At 40.6% G+C, this 27,060-nt stretch overlaps 1 protein-coding gene across 1 annotated transcript; it reads left to right on the forward strand.

The window, feature by feature from the left end:
• Positions 1–3,072: 3,072 nt before the first annotated feature.
• On the forward strand, positions 3,073–27,060 carry PARP15 (poly(ADP-ribose) polymerase family member 15). The gene is made up of 13 exons (XM_087817809.1): positions 3,073–3,093; positions 4,735–4,851; positions 8,103–8,339; positions 8,519–8,740; positions 10,095–10,173; positions 11,382–11,531; positions 13,931–13,993; positions 16,645–16,812; positions 19,354–19,560; positions 19,645–19,794; positions 23,337–23,470; positions 26,292–26,466; positions 26,771–27,060. The coding sequence occupies exons 1-13, from the start codon at positions 3,073–3,075 to the stop codon at positions 27,058–27,060; spliced, it is 2,013 nt and encodes a 670-aa protein (XP_087673935.1).

Consider the following 27,060-nt stretch of genomic DNA (forward strand, 5'->3'; position numbering starts at 1 on the left):
GACTGAGATGTGCACCTGAAACCTGTATAATTTTGTTAACCATTGTCATCTCAGTAAATTCAATTGAGTGCAAAAAAAAAAAAAAGTGGAGATAAAATCTATCTCACAGGGTCATTGTGAAGATTAAATTAAGTGGCATAATATTTGTAAACCATCTGACACATAACAGATATTCAATAAATAAAGCTATTACAATTATAAAATTAGGTAAAATGGGAAACACAAGTTACTATTTTATGAAGTGATTCCCACAATAAGTCTACTACCCACCTGGCACCAAACTTAGTTATTACAATAGTTCTAATTATTTTTTTAAACCTTAGCATTATAACCCTGGCTGATGTAGCACAGTGGTTGGAGTGTCTCTGGTTCTATTTCCAGTTAGGGCACTTACCCAGGTTGTGGTTTCATTCCCAGTTCGGGGCCCATGCAGGAGGCAACCTATCAGTGTTTCTCTCTCTCTCGCTTCTTCCCTCCCTCCCTTCCTCTCTCTCTAGAATCAATGAAAAACATCCTTGGGTGAGAATTTTAAAAATCTGCATTATATTAAGCCCAAATATATTTTTCTATAGTTCTATCTATTAGTCTTTGTTCTTCCTTTAGAGTTGTAGAAATAAATTTTTTTTAAGATAGCCCTTCAACTGTTTAAGGACAACTATTATGTCCTGCTCCCTGCATCCCACCCCTCCCCACCCCATCTTACTTCTCTACTTCTGCAAGTTAAATATGTTTAATTCCTTTTATATAGCCTGATGTGATCAGAGTCCTTTTATAGCATCAGCTTCCCTCTTCTGAACAGAGTTAGTTTTCATATTCCCTTTGCAAAGTTGACACCTTGAACTAAGCACAATACAATACCCAGGAGTTTTCTGTTTTTAACAGTGAAATGTAGAATAGAGTTTTCACCACCCACATTTTTGTTACTATTTCTCTTATTATAGCCTCACCATTGTCTTTTTATCTTTAAATGAATGGATTTTATTTTTAAGGCAGTTTTATGTTTACAGAAAAATTGAGCAGAAAGTAAAGAGAATTACCCTGGCCCCAGTTTTCCCTAATATTAACATCTTGCATTATTTTAGTATATTTGTTACAATTGATGAAAAGTATTGATACATTATTATTAATTAAAAGTCCATTATATTAGAGTTCAGTCTTTGTGTTATATGGTTTTTTGGGTTTTGACAAATGCATAATGTTATGTGTCTACAATTACAGTTTCATACAGAAAAATTTCAGTGCCCTAAAACCTCCCTGTGCTCCACCTATTCATTCCTTCCTCCCTCCTCCAAACCTCTGGCAACCACTGATATCTGTATACTATCTATGTTCTGTCTCCATAGTTTTGTTTTTTTTTCAGAATGTCATATAGTTAGAAACATGCAAAATGTAGCCTTACAGAGTGGCTCTTTTAGTTAGCAATAGGCATTTGAGTTTCCTCCCTGTCTTTTTGTAGCTTGACAGCTCATTTCTTTTTATCTCTAAATAATGTTATATTTTATGGAAGTACCACAATTTATTATACATTCACTTATTGAAGGACATCTTGGTTGTTTCCAAGTTTTGGTTATTATGAATAAAACTATATTGCTGCTGTAAGCATTCATGTGTAGGCTTTGTGTGGACATAAGTTTTCAACTCATTTGGGTAAATACCAAGGAGAGCAAATGCTGGACCATATGGTAAGGAGTATATTTAGTTTTGTAAAAATCTGCCAGACTGTCTTCCAAGGTGGCTGCACCATTTTGCATTCCCACCAACAATGAATGAGAGTTCTTTTTGCTTCACATCTCTGCCAGCATTTGGTAACCTTTGTTTCCTCCCTCAAACATAGCTACATCACTGTTAATTTATACTGAGTTTACTGTCAACCAAAATCCCTTAGATGTTTTTACATGACTTCACTACTAAGTCACATTCTCTTTCTCCCAGACTTATGTAGTTAATTTTTGGACTTCCCTGAGTGCTCTTTCTTTCCACTGGTGCCTCTCGCAGATGCCCTGGGATCTCTTTTATTTATTAGGTGCAATTATAACTGCTGTATGTCTTGCTGTGAAGGACTTTGGGAGACTGAATGTCTGGAAACTAGAGGTACCTGGGAGTTTACGTTCATCTCCCAACCAGGAGGGCCCTTAGACAATAACTGATTGGTATGGAGGAACGAGAACCCAGCTCCCTTGTGTCAAAGTTAGGACAACTTATATATATATATAATTTATATAATCCAGAGCTCCTTGCACGATCACACAGAAGCCAGGCTTAACCTAAACCACATTCTCTATCTTCTTCTCTCACTTTTTACAGGTTTCTCCTGAGGGCACAACTTTAAAAAATCACTTGTATATGAATCCCCATCTCTGGCTCTGCTTCTAGAGAATCTGACCTAATTTTATGACTTCTTTTGACTACAGCACACATTTTTTTTTTAATATTTTTGATTATTATAACTATTCCCTTAAAGAATGGCATTGGCTTAATTTCTAACAGGTTATTCTGAATTGCTCATGCATTATTGTTTGCATTTATTGAATCTCTAAGGGGCAGATTTTTTTTCAGAAAAAAAATCACCTCTTCAGTATAATGGATGTCCATGGGAAAATCAAATTAGTTTTATAAAACTTCACTGCAAAGTAACCATGAATGGAATAGATCTATTTCATTAGGTGAGGATTAGCTCCATTGCATTTATGCATGTCACATCCTTCACTGAACTGCTTGACAGTGGTACCATTTTAGATAGTAGACACACCGTATTTCAGTCTCATTAATATCAGGATTTCTTCTTGCGCCAAAGATTTTGGCTGTATAATATCTAACCTTTTAATTTTTTTATTTTTTAGTGGTGGACACCTACTTGATCAAAAATCTTGTCTTCAATGAAAGGCCCACGTCTGTGTTTTCCTATTATGTTTCTTTCAACACAGCCTTGTACGGAAGGGAGGAGCCTTTGAGAAAGTTGCAGGCACCATTCCTGGTGGCCTTGGATCCTCTCATAAGGAAGAATCTTGCAGAGAAAGCATCACCTGATTGGAATGATAAATTATAAAAGGGGAAGGGCCACTGTGAGGTAACATGGCCCCAAGTCAGCTGAAGGTAGTCAGCTGGAGGTAACACTCAGGTCTGAGCCCACCTAGTTCACTCAAGGAAGAACAAAGGTCAATGTCATCAAGATCTGGAAAGGAGGCGTTTCTAAAAATTTTTCTCATATCATGTCTAAATATCAAGCCACCAAAATGAATGTGAAGCCAGTAGTATGAGAGAGCATAAAAAACAGCATGAAGATGAAAGGGTTTTGATTGATACGTTCAAGGAGATGGCCATAATAATAGGTTGTTTGGAGGATGTGAAAAGAATTGTAATGCAACTAAAGACACCAACCAAAACATTGTGACAGAGAATGTGGCTGGTTCTTCTGAAAAGCTTTCTAGTCTTCACATCAGTGCTTTGAAGAGTCTATACCAAAGGAATTCTGAGTGTGGGAGATCATTGATATTGCTTTCACCATTCATACCAGACCGCAGGAAGGACAGTACAAAAGAAGAATGACATTCTGGAGCAAGTGAAAAGGATTGCTCAGGAAGCCCATTCCCAGTCCTTCTGGCGTTTTCTGTTTGTTACACAAAGTAGAGTGTGAAAAATTCTCTAAATTTATTTTAAGCAAAGAAAATTCATATCCTTTTTGAGTTAGATCAGACATGGAAAATACATTTATTGCTGATCAAATGATAGTTGTTGCCTGAGCTCTGTGTTGAGAAAGATTTTGAGACTGTATCTGGGTTTATTGGAAAAGAGTGCAGATACCAATGAATAATGTCTGTCACAGGTGTGGGGACAGGTGTGTGTGTGTGTGTGTATGAGACATATGGCATGTTTTTACTGTTTGGCTCTTCTTCTGTGAAGAGCAGATTCAAGTATTGTATCTCTCATTAGCTAGTAATTTGATGTAGAGCAAGCGGCTTCATCTCTTTGCACACTGGTTTCCCTTTTAGGAGAATGAAGTTTCTGTACTGAATGATCTGTGCTGACTCTTTACATTCCAAAATTCTATTAGAATTTTGACTATCAGTGTGACTGATTACTAGTCAAACTGCTAATGCATTACTGTGGAAAACTATGGGGTGTGTCTTACTTATGGGTTCCCCCAGAAGAAGAACTGAGACAGATTCAAGTGCAAGTGATTTATATAGAAGAGTAAAGGACACAGATAGGGTGTGTTATCAAATCAGTTACTACTTAATCCCACTGGGCAAATCAGAGTTAGTCTTATCTGGCAGGCAAGGTTGCTGGGATAGTTTTATACCAGCTTCTGCCAATCATTGAATGAGGGCTTGAGGGCAAGGGAGGGCAGCTTAATTTACCTGCACTTCCTCTCTGCTACACTGGCAAGCAAAGCAGACCTTCGCACTATGTATGGAAAGTCCCCAGGCAGGAAATACAGTTGCCAATATGACCGAGGGACCTTTAAATAGTAAGAGCCAGGGGAAATGGACAGGGTCTGCTAGGCTAGGATTCTTGGGGGAATAAGTAAAAGTGCTCATTGGCAGTTGGGGTACAATGCTAAATATAATACCAAAACATTGTGATAATAAATTACTTGCTTTTGAATCTTAGGGTTGATTATGAGTTGAGTTAGAGAAGTCTGTGAAATCTAATAGTTATTTTTTGTTTGGGCACCTATGGGGAAAGTCTTCAAATGGCGTTACCTGGTAATGCTTTTTGCTGTTTTCTTTACAGTCAAGGGATCATGTCAGCTTGAAAGATTGTTTTTCAAACAGAAATGTTATAGCCTCAACCCAAACCAAAGAAGGTCTGAACCTCTTGTTGATAAGTGGAGATGTTTCATATTTCTGTGTAAGTGGTTCTATTTAGTAAGCCTACATAAGAACAGTGGGGTCTAGTGAACTGGTTCTGTGATTTAGGGTCAACGATTAAGATCGTATAAATTTGAGAAGTTAGACCCACCTGAGGTTCATGCAGCAGTGTACTTACCATCTCTTATATCTTTCCACCTGTACTTATGTGGAGAGATCCAAGTTTAACCACCAAGCAGGTTCTACAAATCCACCTCTTTTATTTCTCTATAACTTATCTTGACCTATTCTGAACTCAACTCTGTTTTCTTCTCCTGTTTCATCAGCATTAATGGGAAGACACATATATATCACATTATAATATCACCCTTCACACACACACACCATTGCTCCTGCCTCATCACCTTCTAAGGCACGGGAGAAATGAGGAGGGAGAAATGTTATCAGTACAGGCACTAAATGCTCAGCTGGGCTCTTGCCTGTCCCTCTCCTCCTATTCCTTTCTTTTCCTTGGAATCACCAATTAACAGGCCATGTGTTCCATCTAAAGTTGACATCCATGAAACTCAATCCTGACTGCAATTCAGAATCACCTGGAAAAACTTTTAAAAAATACCAATGCCCAGACCTCACCCCAAGAGATCCTGATTTTAGTTGGTCAGGTATGTGGATTAAGTGTCAGTAGTTTTTGAAAGCATTCCAGGTGGTTCTAATCTAGGGCTGAGAATTATTATTGATTTGGAGTCTTCTTCAGAATTCTAAAATGTCCACCATTTTGACACTTGATATTTACCTTCAGATGGCACACATTCAAGACTAATGGGTAGAGAACCCTTCTGGGAAATTTAGAGACTCCTATGGATTATGAGCTACTGGAAATATTCTTTGCTTTTGCTGCAGCTAAGGAGAGGGCAGAGGGGTGGCAGCCAGCCACTTTCTTCATGTTCTCTAGAGTAAATAGAGCCCTTAGACTCTTTTGTCACATGGGTTCAGGACTTTGTCCTTTGATCTGCAGGTTGAGAAGTTGAATCTTATCATTTTAACTAGACTTGATCTGACACTAACCAAATTCAAGAAACTCATTTGTAAAATGGAATTGTAATTATTTAATTTGCAATGAGAAAGCTAATTGCCATGGCTCCTGGTAATAGTGAGCTCTGTAGATGACTATTCTGAGATTGCTTGGTGAATATAATCAGACTAGAAAGAAACTGAACGACATAAAAGTACACTAAATTTCTTTGTCACTCTAGGAGGCAGCACAGTGCAGTGGTTACCCAGACCAATTGTAAAGCCAGTACTGGCAGGGTTCAAATACCACTCTACCACTGAGCATCCACTGATCTCGGTCAATATCTCCCTATGCCTCAGTGTCCTTATCTATAAATGTGGGTGATGATGGTATTAGAGTTGTTGTGAGGTTTGAAAAAATTACGTCATATAAAAGCCCTTAGCACCTTCCTGGCACATAGTAAAGACTCAGAAAATGACAGCTATTATCATTATCCACTTACAACTGACCACTTTAAATTTCACCTCACACAATTACCACAACAATCTAATTGAGAGAGATATTATTTACCCTCATCTTATAGTCTAGGAAACTGAGGTCCTTCCTCTACACTTTCTATTGATTGTTAAACTCTTGTCAATCATGTCAGGGTACTTATTCTTACCATTGGATGATGCTGTATAAACTTTGGAACCCTCTTAAACTCTTTCATCTCTGAACTCCTTTCCCTATCAAGTTAATTTCCAAGACTCCTTGCCCAATGTCCCTTGTACATGCCCTTTCCTTTTCATCCCCTTAGCACTGGCCTCGCCTTCTTGCCTTCAGGCTCTCACCCTCCAGCCTGTCCTCTATGCTGCTGCTTGGTGCATCTTCCAAAAACATTGTTTTGTCAGGTGCTCCCTACTGCTTCTAGGATAAAGTCCAGAAAAAGGTGGGTTTTCAGAGTCCTCCATCATCTATTTCCAGCCAGACACTATTTATTGGAGTAAATAGTGTTTCTCACTATTGTAACTCTCCTTTAGCTAAATAGGCCAACTCTCTGACGTTCCTCAATTCCATGCATTTTCTTAGATGATAGCCCACCTAGAATGCTTTCCTGCCTTCTTTCTACTTGTCCTCTTTATATCCCTTATCCTCTTTGTAAAGTCTTTACTAGCCAATCCAATCTAAGGGATACCTATCTTCTTTGAATTCTATAGCAATTAATAATTGTATATTTAACACAGAGTGGTTTTGGTTATCTTGAACTGATTTGAACATTAAGACTATTTTACTTTTTACATATTAGTGTATTGAATTAGTAAGTAGAGAGTGAGGCTACAAGTGGGAGTGAGGCGAAAGTGGGCTGGATCTAGTTGTTTTTTTTGGAAGGCTCACTCACTCTTATCCCTGCAGGGAGCTTCTTGGGCCCAGAGATTAGTTTATGTTAACTAACCTCATATAAGATTGAGGTGGACCCACAGAGGCCTATTGTTAACTTAGAGTGTGAAATAGTACTGTTATGTGGCCCAGAGACATATATACCTTTGAATTTATATGAGGAAGAGCACCCCAAGGACCCAGAATCCTCAAAATCCACATGATCAGAGCATTCTCCCTCCAAATTTGAACACAAAATTGGAGTAAATGAATTAGATGAATTGAATATCTAATATCTGTTAGCATCAGGCAATGACCCCATCTCACCAAAGAGATGGCCTCAGAACAGACACTGGAGAACAGAGTGCCCTGGAAACAGGCTGCATGGACACTGCCAACCTTCACTCCAGTGACTTTCCTTTGTCTAGGCTCTTAGGGCTGACCAGAACTCCCCTTTTTAGAGGGACCCATTCTTTATTTATGTATATTAATAAAGTCAAAACAATTACTCTCAGTTCCTGCCAGCCTAAAAACAATTCTCTCTTTCTTCCTCAGTCTCTCTCAATCTTTCTGTGTTTTTTCCTCAGTCTCACTATGTTTCTCTTTCTGCCTCTGCCTTTCACTCTCACACTTTTTTTTTTCTATATCTCTCTATCTCTAGTCTGTTTCAGTCATTTTCATAGCTCTACTCTGACTTATAACATGTTGACCTGATGGTAGTGGGTAATACATTTCTTTAATTTTTAAGTTTTGGGGCTCACGTCATTATGGTATCTAAGTACTAACAACAGAATATAACTCCCCCTGAGGGTAGGGCAACACATATCTTGTGCATTACCCCATAATACTTAATAGGTCATAGGTGCTCAGTAAGTATTTATTGATTCAACCTTTAACAAATTGTTGATGTTTTCATTAAGGCTGATGTCATTGTCAACACTGTACCCACGGATCTTCAGCTTGGAAGAGGACCACTCTCTCAGGCTCTTTTGCAGAAAGCTGGTCCCATCCTCCAGGAAGAGTTAAATGCCACCAAACAGGAAACAGAGGAGGAAGTGGGTAGCATATTCATGACAAGTGGCTACAATCTGGACTGCAAAGCTGTGCTCCATGTTGTGGCTCCAGACTGGGATAATGGAATGGGGTCTTCTCAGCAGGTAGAAAAAGTCCTTAGTTTTCCATTTCACTTGATAGCATTGGTAATCTTCTGGCATGGTATAGATCTGTTCCCCCCATGAGATAAATTCACATTTGTCTCATGGGGAGAACATTTGGCTTGTTACAACTGCTACTAACTTGAGCCCTTGCTTATATAGATGTATTTTGTACATTTCAGATCATGGCAAGTATAATCAAGAAATGTTTGATGACTGTAGAAGAGCTATCCTTCTCATCAATCACATTTCCCATGATTGGAACAGGAAATTTGGGATTTCCCAAAGCTATATTTGCTAAAATAATGCTCTCAGAAGTGTCTAAATTTAGTAGCAGTTCATGGCTGAAAACCTTACAAGAAGTGCACTTTCTGGTACATCTAGATGATGATGAAAGCCCTCAGGTATGGTTATGTATCTCTTCTGTCATTCTGGCAAGAAACCTAAGTGCAGTCTGATGTCTTAGAAAATCTATAAATAATAGCATTTTCTACTTCTCTGCCCATAAGTGTGGGTTGCTGATGGGAGTTGTCATATGGCTTAACTATAAGGTAACATTGACAACACATACAATCCTTCTTAGACAGTTTATCAAAGGACAAGATAATTTATAATAAATAAATTCTTAGAAAGAACAAGAAAGTTATTGGTGTAAAAGTGGCCCAGATATTTTAACAATGACTAAAGGAAAGCTAAGTCATGACTTTATCTATAGAGAAAAAGCCAGACATGAGTAGCCTCAAGAATGTACTTATTTAAATAGAATATAGCCTGTCCATACAGGTCTATGAGAGTCTAAAGCTGGAAACGTCATACCATGTTTAGTCTTGGAGAATCAGCTAGAGCACACTTACCAAGTACTTCCCAGTAGCCCTGCCCTTGTAAAATGTCCTTCCTTGAGACATGATCCTCAGCTGGTTTGCCTACTCTGAGTATCAAAATCTATTTTTCACCCTTGAAAAAGTTTTATTGATTTTGTATAAATTGTATACTCATAACAAAAATGCAAACAATAGAAAAGAGTATGAAGAAGAAAGGTACAGCTAGGTTTGAATCTTGGCTTTGCCATTTAAAGGTCGAATGAAGTAACCTCTTTGAATCTCAGTTTTATTATGTGTAAACAGCATGGCAACAATACCTTTCAGCTGTGAGAATTAAGAGAGGATGTATTTGAAGTTTCTAGCACATAGGAAGTCTCAAAACTGATTGTAGAAGTGGTTATTATTGCTCGACTTTAAGGGCAAGTGCTACAACTTTCTAAAATGAGCATTTAAAAAGATATCAAGCCCGGCCTGGTGTGGCTCAGCGGTTGAGTGTCAACCTAGGATCCAGGCGATTGGGGTTCGATTCCCTGTCAGGGCACATGCCTGGGTTGCAGGGTAGGCAGCCGATCAATGACTCTCTCATCATTGATGTTTCTGTCTCTCTCTCCCTATCCTTTCCTCTCTCTGAAATCAGTGAAGATATATTAAAAAAAAAAGATATCAAATACACTTTTGTTTTCTGAGTTCTTAGTTATTCTCGGGAATTTAAGATAGAAGTATGGTCTTCCCATGAAATAATGTAAGTCAGCACTGGTATTTATTGAAAAAATTCCTAGGTTGAATCACAACCCTTTAATTAAAAGTCTCTGAGATGAGAAAATCTATTGAGAACAATTGTTCCTGTTTGATGTCTGATGCTCCATGTTCCAAAGAACTGGATGAATATTTCTACAGAGCACTGTTGTGATCAGTAACTGTGTTTCTTTCTCTTCAGGCATTTTTAGATAGATTCACTAGATGGTCCAGTGGAAAGCCTAAAAAGCACAGGAATCTCATGGCTGGAGGTACTCAAGGTCTGGTGAAATTGTTCTGCTGGGGAAATATTTCCCTTTGCTTAGTGACTTTTCTGTGTTAAAGTCCAAAAGAAGGAGACAGATTCCCACAAAGAACAAGTCAGTAATGGAGAAGGCGTTAGAGCATTCCAAAGAATAAATCATATTGTTGGGAACCAAATCATTGGTAATGAGGCCAGAATTTCTAAGATATGATAATAAGAGATAACTAAAATGTACATGACACACTGAACTTTACTTATTGCTTTCATATATGTTATATTACTTAACCCTATACCATGGCTCAGTAAACAGGTGGTTGGTTCTATTGGCACTGTATAAATGTGGAAGGAGAGGCCTAAAGAGTTTACAGGATGAGTAGAAAAGGCACATCTAAGTTGTAAAGGCTCAGAGTATAGAGTGGACAGTAATATGTCAACATATTAAAGGTAATTTTCCTAGAGCAGCCTTGATACTGCTATTTCAGTGGGATGTGAAGGGGCAGGAAGAGCTCATGTTTGGTTAGTAAGTTGTTGTTTAACATTGGACAAATGACCTAGCCATTCTAAGACCATTTCCTTTTTGTAAAAGAGTAATAAAAGGATCTCCCAGAAGTACAAACTTTCAGTTATAAAATGAATAAACTTTGGAGACCTAATGTACAGCATGGGGACTATAGCTAATAATAATGTATCATATACTTGAAATTTGCTAAGACAGTGGATCTCAAGTGTTCTCACCACACACACACACACACACACACACACACACACAAGGTAACTAGGTGAGAATGGGTATATTAATTAGCTCAATTGTGGCAATCATTTAACAATGAAAACCTGACAATGTACACCTTAAATATATGCAATTTTTATTTGTTAATCATATGTCAATAAAGCTGGAGGGAAAAAAGAATCTCCCAGAAATGTCAGTGTGAAAGGAGAGCGCACTTTGCACTCTCCCCTACTTTCTCACCCTTCACCCCTCAGATGTTCCTGCCTCATCCTATTTAGCAGAGAAAATGTAGGTGCTCCTACTGCTCAAAGCATTGTTTTCTGATTTCCTTTAAAAAGAACACCCAGCAATTTAACAGGCCATGTTAAACAGGGTAATGTTTGGATTTATGTCGAGGAAAAGAAAGAGGAGGACCGGGAAGAGAGTAGGGCCCCGTCACGTTTGTTCTTCCTGCAGGCGCCAGCTATTCTTGCATCCATTCTCTTTCTGTACAGGTATCTCCGGGACTGTCACTAACCCCAACTCCACAACGTATGAAATGAAAATTGGTGCACTTACTTTCCAGGTTGCTGTTGGAGATATCACAGAAGAAAGTGTAGATGTTATTGTAAACTCAACAACAAGGATGTTTAATCTGAAATCAGGTACTTCATTTAAGTAGCATACTTGATTGTAACTATTAACATGACTAATTTCTGGAAGGGAAATGGTGGCTAATGTTGCCCTGAGTAGACAGAGAGGCATGTAGTAAATATGCAGGCCCTGGAATCAGAAAGACCTGGGTTTGAATCCCAGCTATGCCACCTACCATTCTGTAGCCTTGGATAAATCACTTAACCCCTTTGCCTGTGAAATGCCTATTTCCCAAAGAAGTATTAGATGGGGTTTAAGTGATGTAAAGGTGGGGTGTAACTGATGCATTATATTTAGTCAATGTCAGCTCTCATCCCCTTGTTAGCTCTGAACTATCAAAGTTACTTCTAATTTAATCAGCTTTAAGTTCTTCTATTTTTAGTTCCTTTTTTATGTAATTCAGTTAGTACTCACATCTCACTTCCTGTAACTCTCCTCTACACTATACTGATCAAAATGAAATTCAACCTCTTTTTCTTGATTTTCTCTAAAATATTTGACCACCCCAACTGATATAACACCTTTGAGCACCTATTCATTTATAGCTTAAATACATATACTCGTATGCTGATGCAGTTTGTATATTACAAAACATTAATTTTTAAATTAAAAGGGCAAGATAAAACATAAATATAAGTAGAAACTTAAGTATTTTCTGAATTGCAAAATATTATGGAACTTATTATGCAGAAGTGAATCTTTAGACTATCCATTCAATTAAAAAAAATAAAGAACATTTAGTTATTTAAAACATAGTAAATTGAACATATGCATTTATCTTTGCCCCCTCTTGAAATTCCATCAAAGCAACAGTAAAGGAATTAAAAGGGGATAAACCCACAGAGAAAAAGAGAGTTGGAGGAAAAACAACAGTGTACAGAGATAGCGGCATATTTTCAGAAGATGGGAAGCAGCTAGCTAGTGGAGGTAACTGACAGGGAATGGAGAAAACTTTGTACCGCCGAAGAGAACAGCAGCCCCTAGAAACACAGGAACTGGAGGCAGCAGGAACCTGGGAGGCAGGGCATAAAAAGAGATGAAAATGGAATTGGATGAAATTCTGTATCCATAGCACTTAGAGCTCTTGATGCTACCCCCTTGCAGCAGTAACTTCCCTTGCTCTTTCCTGGCCAGAGACGGGAAGTGTATTTTTTAGAGAAACTGAACCAGAGAGATTCCTGGAGTTAGCACAATGGGAACAAGTGAGATGGGTGGGGAGCTAGACTGAAAACAGGATTTCAGTGAAACATCTGTAGTAAACAGCGAGCGCCCAGCCCCTGTCCCTGCAGGGCTCCCAGAGCAGCAGAGCGGCTTACACCCTCCAGACTAGAGACAGGAGGATCCTTCTGGGGAGAACCTGACTGCCCTAAAGTCCAGTATTTCCTGCCTGCTCACCTTACACTGAAGCCTATCACTCAGCAAGCCGCCTGCACATGGAGCTTCCAAACTCACTGTTAAATATCAATGGAGTGACAAATATCACCTGATATTTGAGAAAAACCTCCACCATTGCAAAGTCAGAGACCAAAACAAATTTTTAAAAACAGATTTTTAAAAAGATACAATTCATAACACATGCATAATCAAGGAGATATAGGTAGATAGAAGATGATAGGTCAATCGATGTTCATGATGTTAAAATAACTAACATTTATTCAATACTTTCTGTGTGCTAGATTTTGTGCTAAGCATTTTTCATCCATTATCTCTTTTAATGTTCATACAACCCTGTAAGAAAAGTACTGTGCCAGCCTTTGTGTAACAGATAAGGAACTGACTAGTCACATACTAGCTAGTAGGATGTGGAGTCAACTCTGACTCTGTGCCAAAATGCAAAGTCCATGTTTTCAACCGCTCAACCCAGCTGTCCTTAGACACGACCAAGGTGGTGAAGCTGCAGCCTTGATTAGAAGAGCCATTAGACCAAAGAAGCCAACTGTCTGTCTAATTGTGAAAAAACAAATTAAACAGAATTAAATAACAAAATCAAAGAATTTAAGTAAAATGCTCAGGTTTGTTATAGTTTTGAGATCCATGCTTCTCATTCATATCAGAACTTTTATTTTTATATTTTTAATTCAATTTTGTAAAATAATAAGCATAGAACACACACACACACACACACACACACACACAAACAACAACCCCTTAAACAACTGTAAAAACATTCTGGTACAAATACAGACGGTAAAATTGCAGACACTGGAGACCCAGCTATTGGACAGTGCCCTCATCCTGTGGATCAGATTGTTCATTCATCAGCCATTGAATGAAGGAAGGGTGATTTTGGAGGGAGGGGGCATCAATGGATATGCAAAGGGTGAGCTGAATAAAAGTCTAATGTACAAAAGTTATAACCACTTATTGAATTTTAACAGATATCTTAATATCACTAACATGTCTTCTGTAGGGGTGTCAAAAGCAATTTTAGAAGGTGCTGGACCAGCTGTGGAAGATGAATGTGCTGTGCTAGGTATGGTCACATGTTGCTTTTGCTTACAACCTATTGAAAATTTGAGGGCTGAGACTGCTGTGAGAGGGCCCATGGCGCAGTAAGCGGTGAGCGCTTTGGAAGAAGGTCGGTTCCCTGGGAGAGCAGACATCGGTGGTATAGGATGCGGTGGCTGTTGGGGAGAGATCCTGTATCCCACCATCCCACTTGTCTCTTCCTGAGAATGAAAAAGAACCCAGCCTGGGTGCTGATAATCCAGGCTCTATCCCGTCTGAGGGATCCCGGGCATGTCATCCAACCTCTGCGAGTTTCGCTTCTTTCCCCCATAAGAAGGTTCTACTGATGAGGAGCCTGGAAGGGCTGCCCCACATGTGGTTGTGAGAGGAGAAGGAACAAGGAGTGTAAAAAAAGTTTTGTGAGCTGTGAAGTGCTGTACAAACTACCGTCCACGCCCCCCAGTCTTGTTCTGCTTCATACAGCACACCATGCAGCTGACTTCTGCTTCTATTATGAATGAATGTAGGAGGCCATGTGGGCCTGGGGGGTTTACCCCCACCAACCAGTTCTCCACCTCCAACACTACCCACCTGGAGCGAGTGCCAGATCCCACGAGCTCGAGGGCTTAGTCCCACAAGACCGCCCCCACCTCCAATGCCAGTTTCAAGTCCCAGGGGCCACCTGTACTTCTGCCCGGCTGGCTCTAGAGGTTCCCAGTCACCCCTTCTTAGGTTCAACACTTTACCAGAACAACTCACAGAGCTCAGTAAAACACTTTTCTTACATTTACCAGTATATTATAAAGAACACAAATCAGGAACAGCCAAATGAAAGACACACTGTGTCAAATGACAACACAAACAATTTAGTAACGAGCTTGACATCCTTGATTCAAGAAAAACAACCCGTGGAGGGGAGCGCAGGGCCCCCTCACAAGCGGGGGAGCCCTCTCCTGGGGGGTGGGCAAGCGCAGGTTTTATAGAGGGTTCGAAGCGCAACCGTGGAGACAGCCTGTGACTGGCTGGGGTTGTGTGCCTTATCTTACCTTATTTAGAGAGATCAAGGCACAAGGAAATAAGTGTGGAGTCCAGGGTTGGTTGAGTTGCTGTTTGGGGATTAGCTGGCTGGATGGATATACTGTGTTTCTGGTTAAGTGGAACATTTATAGGAATATGAAGGTTTGGTTTGAAAGTTCAGTTTGCTTGTGGCACCCCTGGCGGGAGTGGACCTAAAAATTTATTCCAGCGTAGGACAGGGTATGAGGGAAGGGGCACAGAGCTTCCATGCCCCTTCCAGGGACACCACCCTACCAGCACCTAGATGTGCTTACCAACCAGGAAGTTCCTGCACTCTGTTGTTTAGGGGTTTTTATGGAGGTTTCATTACATGGGTATGATTGATTAGACCATCGGATTTGCACCTGAGCTCAGTCTCTAGCCCTTCTCCTTTCCCAGAGGTCAAGGGGTGGGGCTGAGAGTTCTAATCCTGGAAGGAGGGCTTGGTCTTTCGGGAGCTATCTAACTCCACCCCCTTCTCACCACCCCCATCCTCCAAGAGTCATCTCATAAAAGACACTCTTATCACTCAGGAGATTTGCAGAAACAAAATATTTATGTTTTATTACAGCACAGTGAGGAAACTGTAAGAGTGATCAAAACCTATTCATCCTTCAAAACCAGGACTGAACCTTGCAGAGTAGACAGTCAGCTATGAGTGTGATTTGAAGAAATCACAGTGTTTCATGTTTGACAATACATTCCCACTACTGACCTACTATCATGCCTGAAACTCCCACCTTAATAGCTCTCCTCTGATTAAGACATTTTCTCTGGAGTGAATAAATTCCTGGAGACAGATCAGAGGATGGTAATATTGATCCCAACATGAGGACATTAGCAGGGATTTATTTGTGTGCTGGAAGAACTAGCTGCACCTTGGAAGGCAGAAGCAGAGAATGAAACTTGGCTGAACAGCTGGAAAAGTCTAAGGATGCTACCTGGGAGAAGAGAGCAGGTGGGACAACCAAGGGGCAGCAGGGAGTGCCTGGGCAATGGGAGCTCCACAGGAGGACAGGGACCAACTCTCCTCCTGCGTTTTCCTGGAGCCTTGTTTCACTCAGCGTACAAAAAGGTGGTGCGTTAAAATAAGCCCTGATAATTTCCATGTGCTCAAGAGCTCTATAGGTCCTGAGGGAGGGGCACCTCCTTTCACACTTCCACACCACAGAATACATTACTTTCACCTCTGGAAAAATGAATCTGGCTGAATGAGCATATAAATTACTCTTCTGGACAGTAGGGTGGGAGTTAAGAGCTCTGGACAGTGACTGGTTAGGTTCAAATCCTGGGCAATCTTGGGCTGCTGACCTTAACCTCTCTGTGCTTTTGTTTAATCCATGAAAAGGAGAAAACAGAACCTACGCCCTAGGCTTGTTTTGAGGATTGAGTGGATTAACACAAGTAGAGTGCTTTTGAAGAGTACCCAAAATATTTAACAGTGTAGAATCCAGGTTGTAAAGGAAGTGAGCCTGTCACAGTCCCAGAGAGTGAAACTAGCTAGACGGACAGAGGCTGGACTTGGTCAGCTATTTTCATTTCTCAGTAATCAGCATTGCTTCCCATAAGTCATGTGTTCTGTGTGTTTCCTTTTCTTCCCCTCCCCACCTTTTTTTCCAGCAACACAGCCTCACAGAGATTTTATAGTTACACAAGGTGGACACTTAATGTGCAAGATAATAATTCATGTTCCTGGGGAAAATGATGTCAAGAAAACGGTTTCCAGTGTTCTAGAAGAGTGTGAACAGAGGAAGCACACATCTGTTTCCCTTCCCGCCATTGGAACAGGTTTGCAGCCTCTCATCCCTCAAAGATTTGGAATAATCCGTTTCCTTTAGACAGCCTCACTCTTAGTGAACTCAGTGCTGAGTCCAGAAAGCGATAGTGAGGTAAAGCAGAGAGGGCGCAGCTTCTCAGACCCTTTCAGGGCTATGCATGGGGCCTGTGCCTCTTTCATCCATCTTTTTATTTTAGGTTTCCTAAGTATCTTTCCATGTTTGGCCCTTAACTTCATAGTTTTCTCACTGTTCATTTTTTTTTCCTTTGGGGGATTCATTTGCCCTCATTATATCAATGACCATTTCTGCACTGACTCCAAAATCAGCATTTCTAGCCTTCTCCAGGATCTCCCCTGGGAGGTTGTCACCAAAAACCTAGTTATATCACAATCCAAACTTGTCATCATCTCTTGAGTTGTCTCGTTTTCTAGTTTCCTGCTTCGATGGTGCCATGAGCTTCCAGCTGTCCCGCCACCCTTGCTTCTTTGTGTCCCAGACTCCCATAGTCAGCAGGTCCTATTAAATCTTCTTCCAGGGGGCTGTTCAGTTTCAGCCTTCCTTTCAGTTTCCAAAGCCTTAAGACTGCTCCCATCCAGTTTACTGCAGTAGCTCCTCATTCATTAGATTGAAATGCGGTTTCCCAGGCCCCATGCAAGGCACTGGGGATAAAACCATGAGTAAGATGCAGTCGCCATCCTTAACCAACAAGCTCCGGTTCATCCTGCTCAGTTTCTAGGAACACTTTCCTCATCCTCTCTATCACATCATACAATAATTCGCTCCTAGGTGAAGATGATGTTAATAACCCACTCCCTGATTCATTCACACCCAATTGCGCAAGCTTTTTAAAAAGCCCTGAGAGAGGCCCTAATGATGCCTCCACATGGTTATATGATTTTGCAAAACTTCAAAAGTGAGCCATTTTAACCTCCATGGGTTAAGACCACTGTTACTTCCTACTTTGGCTTTTCAGTCTTCCCCTGCACTGGGTGTTGGCGTGGCTGCAAGCATTTTTGGAAAACAGCTAAAACAGCTTGACTTGGAAATACATTTTCAGCATTTAAAATTTTATCCTTTGTTGTGATTTCTTTTCCGATTCTAAATATTCACTTTTATCATAATTTTATAGTTGTAATTTTGTGGTTTTTTTCCTGAGATGTATAAATTTCAAAACCTACAAAACCTGGACCCAGCCTTGACTATTAGTTTCCCCACTCTGTAGATAAGAACTTAAGGTATTAAAGCAGAAGGTCATATAGCTAGTGAGCAACGTAACCAAGTCCAAACCCAAGCAGCCTGGCCTGTACATTTCAACTATTACCCTTTTGGTTTTTTACATCATGTGTTGTTGTTTTTTTATGTTGTTGTTGTGTTTTTGTGAGTTTGTTTTTTTTTACCACTGTGCTCTTAATTGCTATATTCTTAGCTACCATATTCTTCCCTTCTATTATCACCCCAATTTTATAGCTGAGTAAACTGAAGTTTAGAGGTATTGTGGGCTGAATTGTGTCCCCCCAAATTCACATATTGATGTCTTAACTTCTAGTATCTCAGAATGTGACTGTATTTGGAGATACAGCCTTTGAAGAGGTAATTAAGTTAAAATGAGGTTATTAGAGTGGTCCCTAATCCAATACAGCTGGTGTCCTTGTAAGACGAGGAGATTAGGACACTGATAGACACAGAGGGGAGACCATGTGAAGACACAGCAAGAAGATGGCCACCTACTAGGCTAGAAGAGAGGCCTCAGAAGAAACTAATCTTTCCAATACCCTGATCTCAAACTTTTAGCCTCCAGAATTTTAATAGAATGAATTTCTATTGCATAAGCCCCCAATCCATGGTACTTTGTTATGACAGCCCTAGCAAACTAATATAAGAGGGATCAAATGACTTATCTAAGATCACACAGTTAATCAGTGGGGAGCCAGGACATAATCCCAGATTGTCTGCATCCAAATTACATGTTCTTTTCTCTGCACTTCCAATGCCCTTCAGCTAAAACCACTAGGAAAACATACTATGGGGAACCATGCAGCATCTCAGCAAGAGGTTGTTAGGAAGGACTTATTAACAGATTTGAACTTGTGTTAGAAGACTTTATGGCAGTTACAAGTACGTAGGACTTTGCTCTATGTTGGATGCTTCCAGGAAGTAATTCTATGATTGGGTATCTTATCTAGAAGAAGAGTGTAGCTAAAGCTGTGATTGCTAATGAAGCAATGATTGCTTATATTAGTCAAGATGGGAAGTGTTGAGCCATTTATGTGGTTTGGATAGTGTTCAGATTTTTGTCTATGGTCAGACATGACTATGCAGTGGTCTTGTTTTGGCTTAATTCATCACGGCTACAGAGTGGTTACTTTTGATGATGTTCTATTAAATTGTTTGTGTTCAGCTGGAAAACACCAGGACCCAGCTGTGAGTGCCAGGTCAGTTCCTGGCTGTCGGGTGCTGCTTTCCTTTTCCTCAGCACCGAGAACTGCATTTGCCAAATCTGGTCCCACCTAAAACTTCTTTTGTCACTTAAAAAAAAAATTTTTTTTTCCAGGAAATGCTGGGAAAAACCCCGTCAGAGTTGCTGATGACATGATCAGTGCTATTGTAGACTTCACAGAGAAACATTTTGACCCATCATTAAAAAAAGTTAAAGTTGTTGTCTTTCGAGCCGACCTGCTAACTGTATTCTATGACAACATGAAGAAAAGAGAAAACACCACATCACCTACCTTTCAGTCCACATTCCCCAAGGCTGCATGTAAGATGTTCTTTAAAAATCATGTGGTTATGTCTAATATCACTTAGAAAATGTTTAGATGTGAATGCTCACTGTTTCTATCAGTTCCAGGACTTTACAGACAACCGCGTATAATATTAGGGAAGAGTAGAAGAAATGTGGAACACAATCTCCTGTCAACTGATTGTTCTTCTGAGGGACAGAATCATGCCTGGAGAACAGGAATAGCAAGTGAACAGGGAGAGGAGAGAAGAGGTGAGGAAGCAGAAACAGGAGAATAGACTTTGAAAATCCAAGCCAATGATCTCACTTTCTTCCTTTTTGATTGGTATTGACCCTCAGTGCCCCTTGGAGCTATGAACTAGCTGGTCAATACTGGTTTATTGGTCATCCACCTCTAGATAAGTTAGCCTGAGAACAGAAGCAGATGCCTGAGTGGCCAGGGTCATCCGGCGGTACAGATTGTACATCACGAGCAGACAGATTCCTGCTGTGAAAGTATCTGTGTTGACCTGCTCCTTTGAGCTAGCTTTCTCCCATTTTGTAACTTCTGTACTGCTGTTAAAATAGCTAGAAATGTAGCCTCCTCTTGCAATCGCTGTTTTTATCCATTTTGAGCACTTACCCAGAAGCACTGTGAGTTTTACTAGTAATGAGGCACACCTGTCACCAGCAGCCTTCTTAAACTGAGAATTGTCTGCCAGCAGGAATTTCATTTCTCCCTACACTTATTTCCTGACAACTATTCTCCTCAATGTGCTGCCACACACAGTACATGTAAGAGCTCCACGCACTCGCACAAAATAAATAAAAATAATAGCTGGATCTGTTGAGGCTCTAGCAGTAGCAAGTAACAGAAAATCCAGTTTAAACTAGCTTAAGCAAAAAATGGAATTCATTGACTCACATGTCCGTAAAGTCCAGACATACTTGGCTTCAGGTCCAGTTTGATCCAGGTACTCATATGATATTATCTTGGACTCTGACTTTCTTCATCTCTCATTCTCTCCTCAGCTGGGTTGTCTTTATTATCAGGCTTCACATAGTGAAAGACGGCTGCTCACAGCTTCAGGTCCATATCCTCGTGTGATCAGGTCCAATAGGAAAGAGTATCCAGTAACAATATATCCAATTAGGCCTGGGAACAGAAGTACCATTATAAGGCTTGAGATTCCTTCTGATTGGACCAGCTTAGGTCATCTTTGCAGGGTGAAGAGAGTGGAGACTGAAGGCAGAGTCAGGGTTCTTGGTGTTTATCCCACCTCCACATGTGGAGAGGAGACTGAGGCAGGTACACAAGGAGAGGTGTAGGAGGGCATTTATCTTCAGTGCCCAGAACGGGAAGGACAGGGACATTTGTCTTTTAAGAGAGATTTATAGGAAAAGAGCTCAAGAAAGTGCCTAGTAAACTCTTAAAGAAAGGTGGCTATTATGTTATTTTTTATGAAGCACTGGGCTGCATGACAACAGAACACAATTCTGTTCCTTGCTTTGATGGTGGCTTCCACATAATGTTGGATGCTTGAGTATTCGGCTTTTCTGGGACTCAATTTTCTCATCCTTAAATTGTCTAGCCAGAGACACCTTTTGTCCACAGGCAGAGGAGGTAGCACAATTTGGTGTGGCCTAAGGGTGTGATTTAAAAGTTCTTCTCTCCCTGCTGGGTGTAGCTCATCAGTTGAGCATCGCCCTAGGATCCAGGAGATCGGGGTTCGATTCCAGATCAGGGCACATGCCCGGGTTGCGGGCTAGGCAGCCGATCGGTGACTCTCTCATCATTGATGTTTTTCTTTCTCTCTCTCCCCCTCCTTTCCTTTCTCTGAAATCAATAAAGATATGTTTAAAAATAAAATAAAATAAAAGTTCCTCCTCTCGCCCTAGCCAGTTTGCTCAGTGGTTAGAGTATTGGCCTGTGGACTGAAGGGTCCTGGGTTTGATTCTGGCCAAGGGCACATACCTTGGTTGCAGGCTTGATCCTGGCCCTGGTCGGGGTGCATGCAGGAGGCAACCAATTGATGTTTCTCTCTCTCTCTCTCTCTCTCTCTCTCTCTCTCTCCCTTCCACTCTCCCTGAAAAGCAACGGAAAAAAATATCCTCAAGTGAGGATTTTAAAAAAAAGTCCTTCCTCTCAAGAAAATACCCTTGGCTTTATACTTTACTCCACCTCCCTTTTTTAAATCCTCACCCCAGAATATTTTTTCCATTGATTATTTTAGAGTGGAAGGGAGGGAGAAGGGGGAGGGAGGGTAAGAAGGAGGAGGGAGAGAGAAAGAGAGAGAGAGAGAGAGAAAGAGAGAGAGAGAAACATTGACATGAGAAAGACATTGATTGGTTGCCTCCCACTCACGCCCTGACCTGGGGCCAGGGATCGAACCTGCAATCGAGATATGTGCCCTTGACAGGGAATCGAACTCGAAACCCTTTGGCTCACAGGCTGACACTCTAACCACTGAGCCAAACTGGACAGGGCTTTACTCTCTTTTTAAGTACAAATACCTATGGGATGTAGAAAAGATCAAACGTAATCGTTTTTTAAGAATAATAACCATGTGTTTATAAAGGACTTGGCATTCCCTAAAGTGCTTTAATGCCTCTTATTATATTTTAAACTTGTAACAAACTCATGAGATGGTGAAGAGAGCAGATCTTATCATCTCCAGTTTACAGATGAGAAAATGAAGACTGAGATTGTTGGTCATAGGTTGAGGCTTATCAGGTCTCCTGACTCCAAGTGTTGGTAGTTTTCTGCTCTGCAACCTCATGCCATGAAGGGAAGGGGGGGCAAAGAAACACTTCCCTTACTTTCCAGTCTTGCCTGCTGCATTCAGAAAAAGAAAGGAGCAGGTCCAAGAGGGCTCTAATGCCTAGGACTAGAAAAGATTAGGTCAAAAGATCTGGAAGGGATGGACAGCGGAGGAAAGCAAAGAGCTTAATTTGCAGAAACTATGCACCCTACCATGGGAAACTTCTCCAGAAACACTCTTTGAAAATTGCATTTGAAAAGACCTTCCAGATGAGGGATAGATGCTTCACTTCGTCACTACAATTTCATTCCCTGAATGGACTTGATAAACAGGAAAGGAGTGCCCTGGATCCCTCTCCTAGGCCTGGCATATCTTTCACTAAAAATTGTGGCCTTGTTTGTAAGGAGAAAGAAATCTTTTGGTTTTTATCTGTGGTATTGTGGTACTTTCTTTAATAGTATCTGTCCATATTTCTACTAGTCATGTCATCTCAGGACATTGATGTGTAGCTTCAGTGTGTTCAAAGTTTCTGGAAGCCATTGGAAAGTAAAGGAAAACTTTGAGCATCACCACTTTATATGAAAGCACTCACTGAGCACTTCTGTTATTTTCTTTAGGTGGTGTTTGCTTATCATGGAAGATGGGATATAGAGCAATGTGCTTTAAGTATCTTTAGCAGGGCAATCCTGTTGCCAAAGAAAAATAATAGCCACACTAAATAGAACTGATAAAAGTGAAAACATCAGTAAATTAGCTTTCATGTTTACATATCAGCTTCTATGGAATTAATTCCATAGAACTTTCTGGGAAGATTATCATTTCAAGCTATAGTGAATCTAAGTTTATCTAAATATTTTAGCTAAATCGTTAATTAACCTATGTCGTATTAGGGTCAGGACTGCTCACTTCATCTGTGTTTATAAAATTTAGGATAGTAAAAGTGTAGCTTCCCCCAACCCCAAAGGCCAGGATTAGATGAATGAGAAAAAAGAGCATAGGAAATGCCTTGATTTTCAGAGAACTGTGGTAATGAATGTCATGCTAACTTTCCAGATAATATTCCTGAACACTGGACTGACATGAACCAGCAGCAGTTTTGTGTGATCCCACTACAACCTGGACAGTCAGAATATGACGCTGTGAAGAACAAGTTCTCTCAGACTTGTCTTTCTTACACAATAGAGAAGGTAATATTGCATTTTAAAAAGGACTTATTTTAAATTTTGAAGAACTAACCTGAAAGCTATCTTTTTATATAACACTTTCTTCTTTTATACCTTATAAATATAATATAATAAATTATATTTATTTTAATTAGGCTCACTCAAGTTCCATAGACCTCAAATCTCATGATTCATTCATTAGCAGTAATGAAGGAGACTCCCAAAAGTCACACGTATATGTTGGGATTCTTTCACTTACAATTCATAAACCCACTAAAACTGATTAAAAAGAACTGTACTGGAGATTAATGGAAAGTCCAGAAGTAGGATGGTGTTTGGAGTAGTTTGATCTAGTGGCTCAATAATGCCATGGATCCAGTTTCTCTGGATTTGCTGTCTACAGTGTCAGCTTTGTTTGAAGGCTGGATTCCCTTTGTGATTACAGGGTGGCTGCTGGTGGCAATCAGATAGTCTCAGCTTCCCCCATTCACATTCTGCAGAAGAGACACTGTGCCTGTCCCACAATTAACAGATAAGAATCCCAGGCTTTGTGTTGAGTGGACCACTCCAACCAGTCTGGGTTGGGAGAATGCCGTATGCTGATTGGCTTGGACCTGGGCTATTGGGTCCCATCACAAGATTTGTTTAACCCAATTAGGCTCCATCCTACGACTATAAGGAGGACCAACTCCATCCAAACCAGAAGCTGCTCCACAATGGGGATGAAGTGGAATGGGTGTTCAGAGATTCTACAATGGCCATCCACTATGCTGCATAAAAATATTAGTCAGTAAAGTATAGGAGTTTATTAGAAGATCATCAGAGCAGGGTATAACAGCCTAGTAAATTAAAGTATAGCTGATGTGTCCATAAAACTGTGTACTTAACTACCTTAGAGCACTTATGAAATTGTGCTTTGGTAACCTTTCACATGCCTGACTCCCCTGTTTGACAGTGGACTTCATAAGGTAGGAATCACCTCCTACTCATCTCTACATTCCCAGTACTTAGTATATTGTGGGACACAATACCTATTGAAGGAATGAATAAAAATTCCTGAAAAAGAAGGAGAATCAGAAAAGAGAGATTGCAGAAAAGACAGATTTGAAGGAGGAGATGCTTCATTATGTTAAAAGCTGCTGAGAGTACTGGAGCCTCGCTTCAATTGTGTTTACCCAATATCTGCAACATTATTGGCTCTTGTCCTATCATACCCATTTTGAAAAGTCTCACCTTTGGATTAATTCCCTAACCTCTCTTCTCTCCTGCTGCTGCTAGATAAAATCATTACTCTTTCATGGTCTCCAACCTCAGCTGGGCCCTCCGGGCACCTGGAATCCTCCCTTGCTCCCTCCCATCAACTCCCTCATGCATTCCCTATTCCAAACCTTCATCCCTTCGAGGCCTCCATCATGCTCAGCAAAATAACTTTCCCTCCCACTTTTATCACCTGGCCTCTCCTCAACATCTGCTGCTGATGTCCACTCCCATCTTCTGCAACCTTTGTTTCTAGAACATCATTTGCTCAGATTTCCTCCCCTCCCCTGAGACATAGACTATGTGGGCCCCTTGCTGATGCTTTTGTCCTCTGTGTATGTTCTCCTAACCCATCTCTTATCACTGTGAGGGGCAGCGATTTATTTTCTTGTCTTCCTCCCCCACTAGAATGAAAGTGTCTTGAGGGCAGAGACCAAACACAGTGCTTGACTCATACTAGATGTTTAATAAATGATTAGTGAAAGTATGCTAAATTCATTTCCTAGAAGGAATGAGAACCAATTGAGAATGATTCTTATTTAAAAAAAAAAGGTTAAAGAAGGAAAAAGTTTCAAGATGGGGGTGATTCACGATTTGAAATGCTATTGAGATCTCTGGAAAGAAATAGTTATTAAATTAAGCAGTTATGAGGTGATTTGTGACCATAATTGGAGCAATGCAGAAAGAACTGTGGTTGGGAGATCAGAAGGAACTAAGGAAGTAATTATTAAATGATTACAAATTTTTGAGTAGGAATTGGAATGTCAATAAATTTCCAGGAGTTCCAGGGAATATATATATAGGCACACATTTTAATATACATTATAAGTTCTTTTATGTAAAATAGATAATAATAAGCACTATTACAACATACAGATACTTTTAGCCTATCCTTTTTTGAAAGGCAAAAAAGCTACTGTTAAACAAAATTTTCAGCTTCCATGGCTGAAAGTATTGGGTCATTGCTAGCAAGAAAAAAGACCAGGTCCTAGGGCGTGAAGTCTAATTCTCCCGCAGCAGTGCCAGGTGGAAAAGGCACCATGTCCACCCTCCTGGAGTTGGCGAGTGTTTTCATACATCAAGCAGCCAGAGGAAGATGGAAGTTGGTTTGAAAGAATTTACATTGGCTGTAGATAAAGGGGGTGGGAGAAGGTGAAGCGGGGCTAGTTTCGGGATAGACACGGAGTCTGTAAGGAAGAAGTGTTTGCTCCTTCCGATTGGTGGTGGGCACACAGTCTGGAAAGTTCATGTGTAAACAAGAAGCCGAGGCCCCTGGGGCTTGATGACGCCTGGCCTTCTCTTGTTTAGATGCTCTCAGCGTAGCCACCTGGGAGTTAATTCACATTGCAACACACCCTCAGGAATGGCAGCAGTCTCGTTGGCTCTTCTGTCTTTCTCTCCCTCTCCAGCCCACTGTAATTCAATTTAGAACACCTCAGCATTTTTCTCTTGTCATCACCTACTCAGAGTTTGCTGTTCGTTTTCAGTTCCTTCCCTTTCTCTTCTCTATATTGCTTAAAGGCCACAACAAACACTACACCGAGCTCTTGGGTCGTTTCCAAAATGTTTTGCTCTTTGTCATTTGCAGATTGAGAGGATACAGAATGGATTTCTCTGGCAGAGCTACCAGATAAAGAAAAAGCACATGGACACCAAGAATGGCCGTACAGATAATGAGAGAATCCTCTTCCACGGGACGGACGCGGGCTCGGTGCCGCACGTCAGTCGGCTCGGCTTCAACCGCAGCTACGCCGGGAGGAACGGTGAGCAAGCTGTCGTCTGGCCGGTGGAGTGAGGCGAACGAAGGGCTGGTGTTGAATGTTCATCCCGAGCAGCGCAGCCGTAGGTGGCAGCCTTGCTGCCATTGTCAGGGTACAGCTCATTCTGTTTCACCCAAAAGGAGACTGGCAACCTTCTGAGGGCAGATGGGGTGAATTTTAGAAATAATGAAGAGTGGCTTTAGTGACCAAGAACTGCATGGAAGTTTTAATTGTCAGGTTTGGGCATGGTTCTCCATACTGTGATAGTTTTATGTTCTTATGAAGGGTTTTGAATTTCTCTTTACAGCTGTAGCCTATGGAAAAGGAACCTATTTTGCTGTTGATGCCAGCTATTCTGCTGATGATAAATACTCCAGACCAGACAGCAATGGGAGGAAGCACATTTATGTTGTACGAGTACTTACAGGAGTCTACACACTTGGGCATGAAGGATTAATTACCCCTCCATCAAAGAACCCTTACAATTCCACAGATCTGTTTGACTCTGTCACAGACGATATACAGCATCCAAGTATATTTGTGGTATTCTTTGATAATCAAGCTTACCCAGAATATCTCATAACTTTCAGATGTTAA

Source organism: Miniopterus natalensis, chromosome 6, assembly GCF_054644295.1.
Source record: "Miniopterus natalensis isolate mMinNat1 chromosome 6, mMinNat1.hap1, whole genome shotgun sequence".
NCBI lineage: Eukaryota > Metazoa > Chordata > Mammalia > Chiroptera > Miniopteridae > Miniopterus > Miniopterus natalensis.

Coding starts and splice junctions, on each gene's coding strand:
- PARP15 (XM_087817809.1), top strand. CDS start 3,073: ATGGCCCCAAGTCAGCTGAAG. Junction 4,852..8,102: donor GAGATGTTTCATATTTCTGT/GTAAGTGGTTCT, acceptor GTTTTCATTAAG/GCTGATGTCATTGTCAACAC. Junction 26,467..26,770: donor CAGCTACGCCGGGAGGAACG/GTGAGCAAGCTG, acceptor TTCTCTTTACAG/CTGTAGCCTATGGAAAAGGA.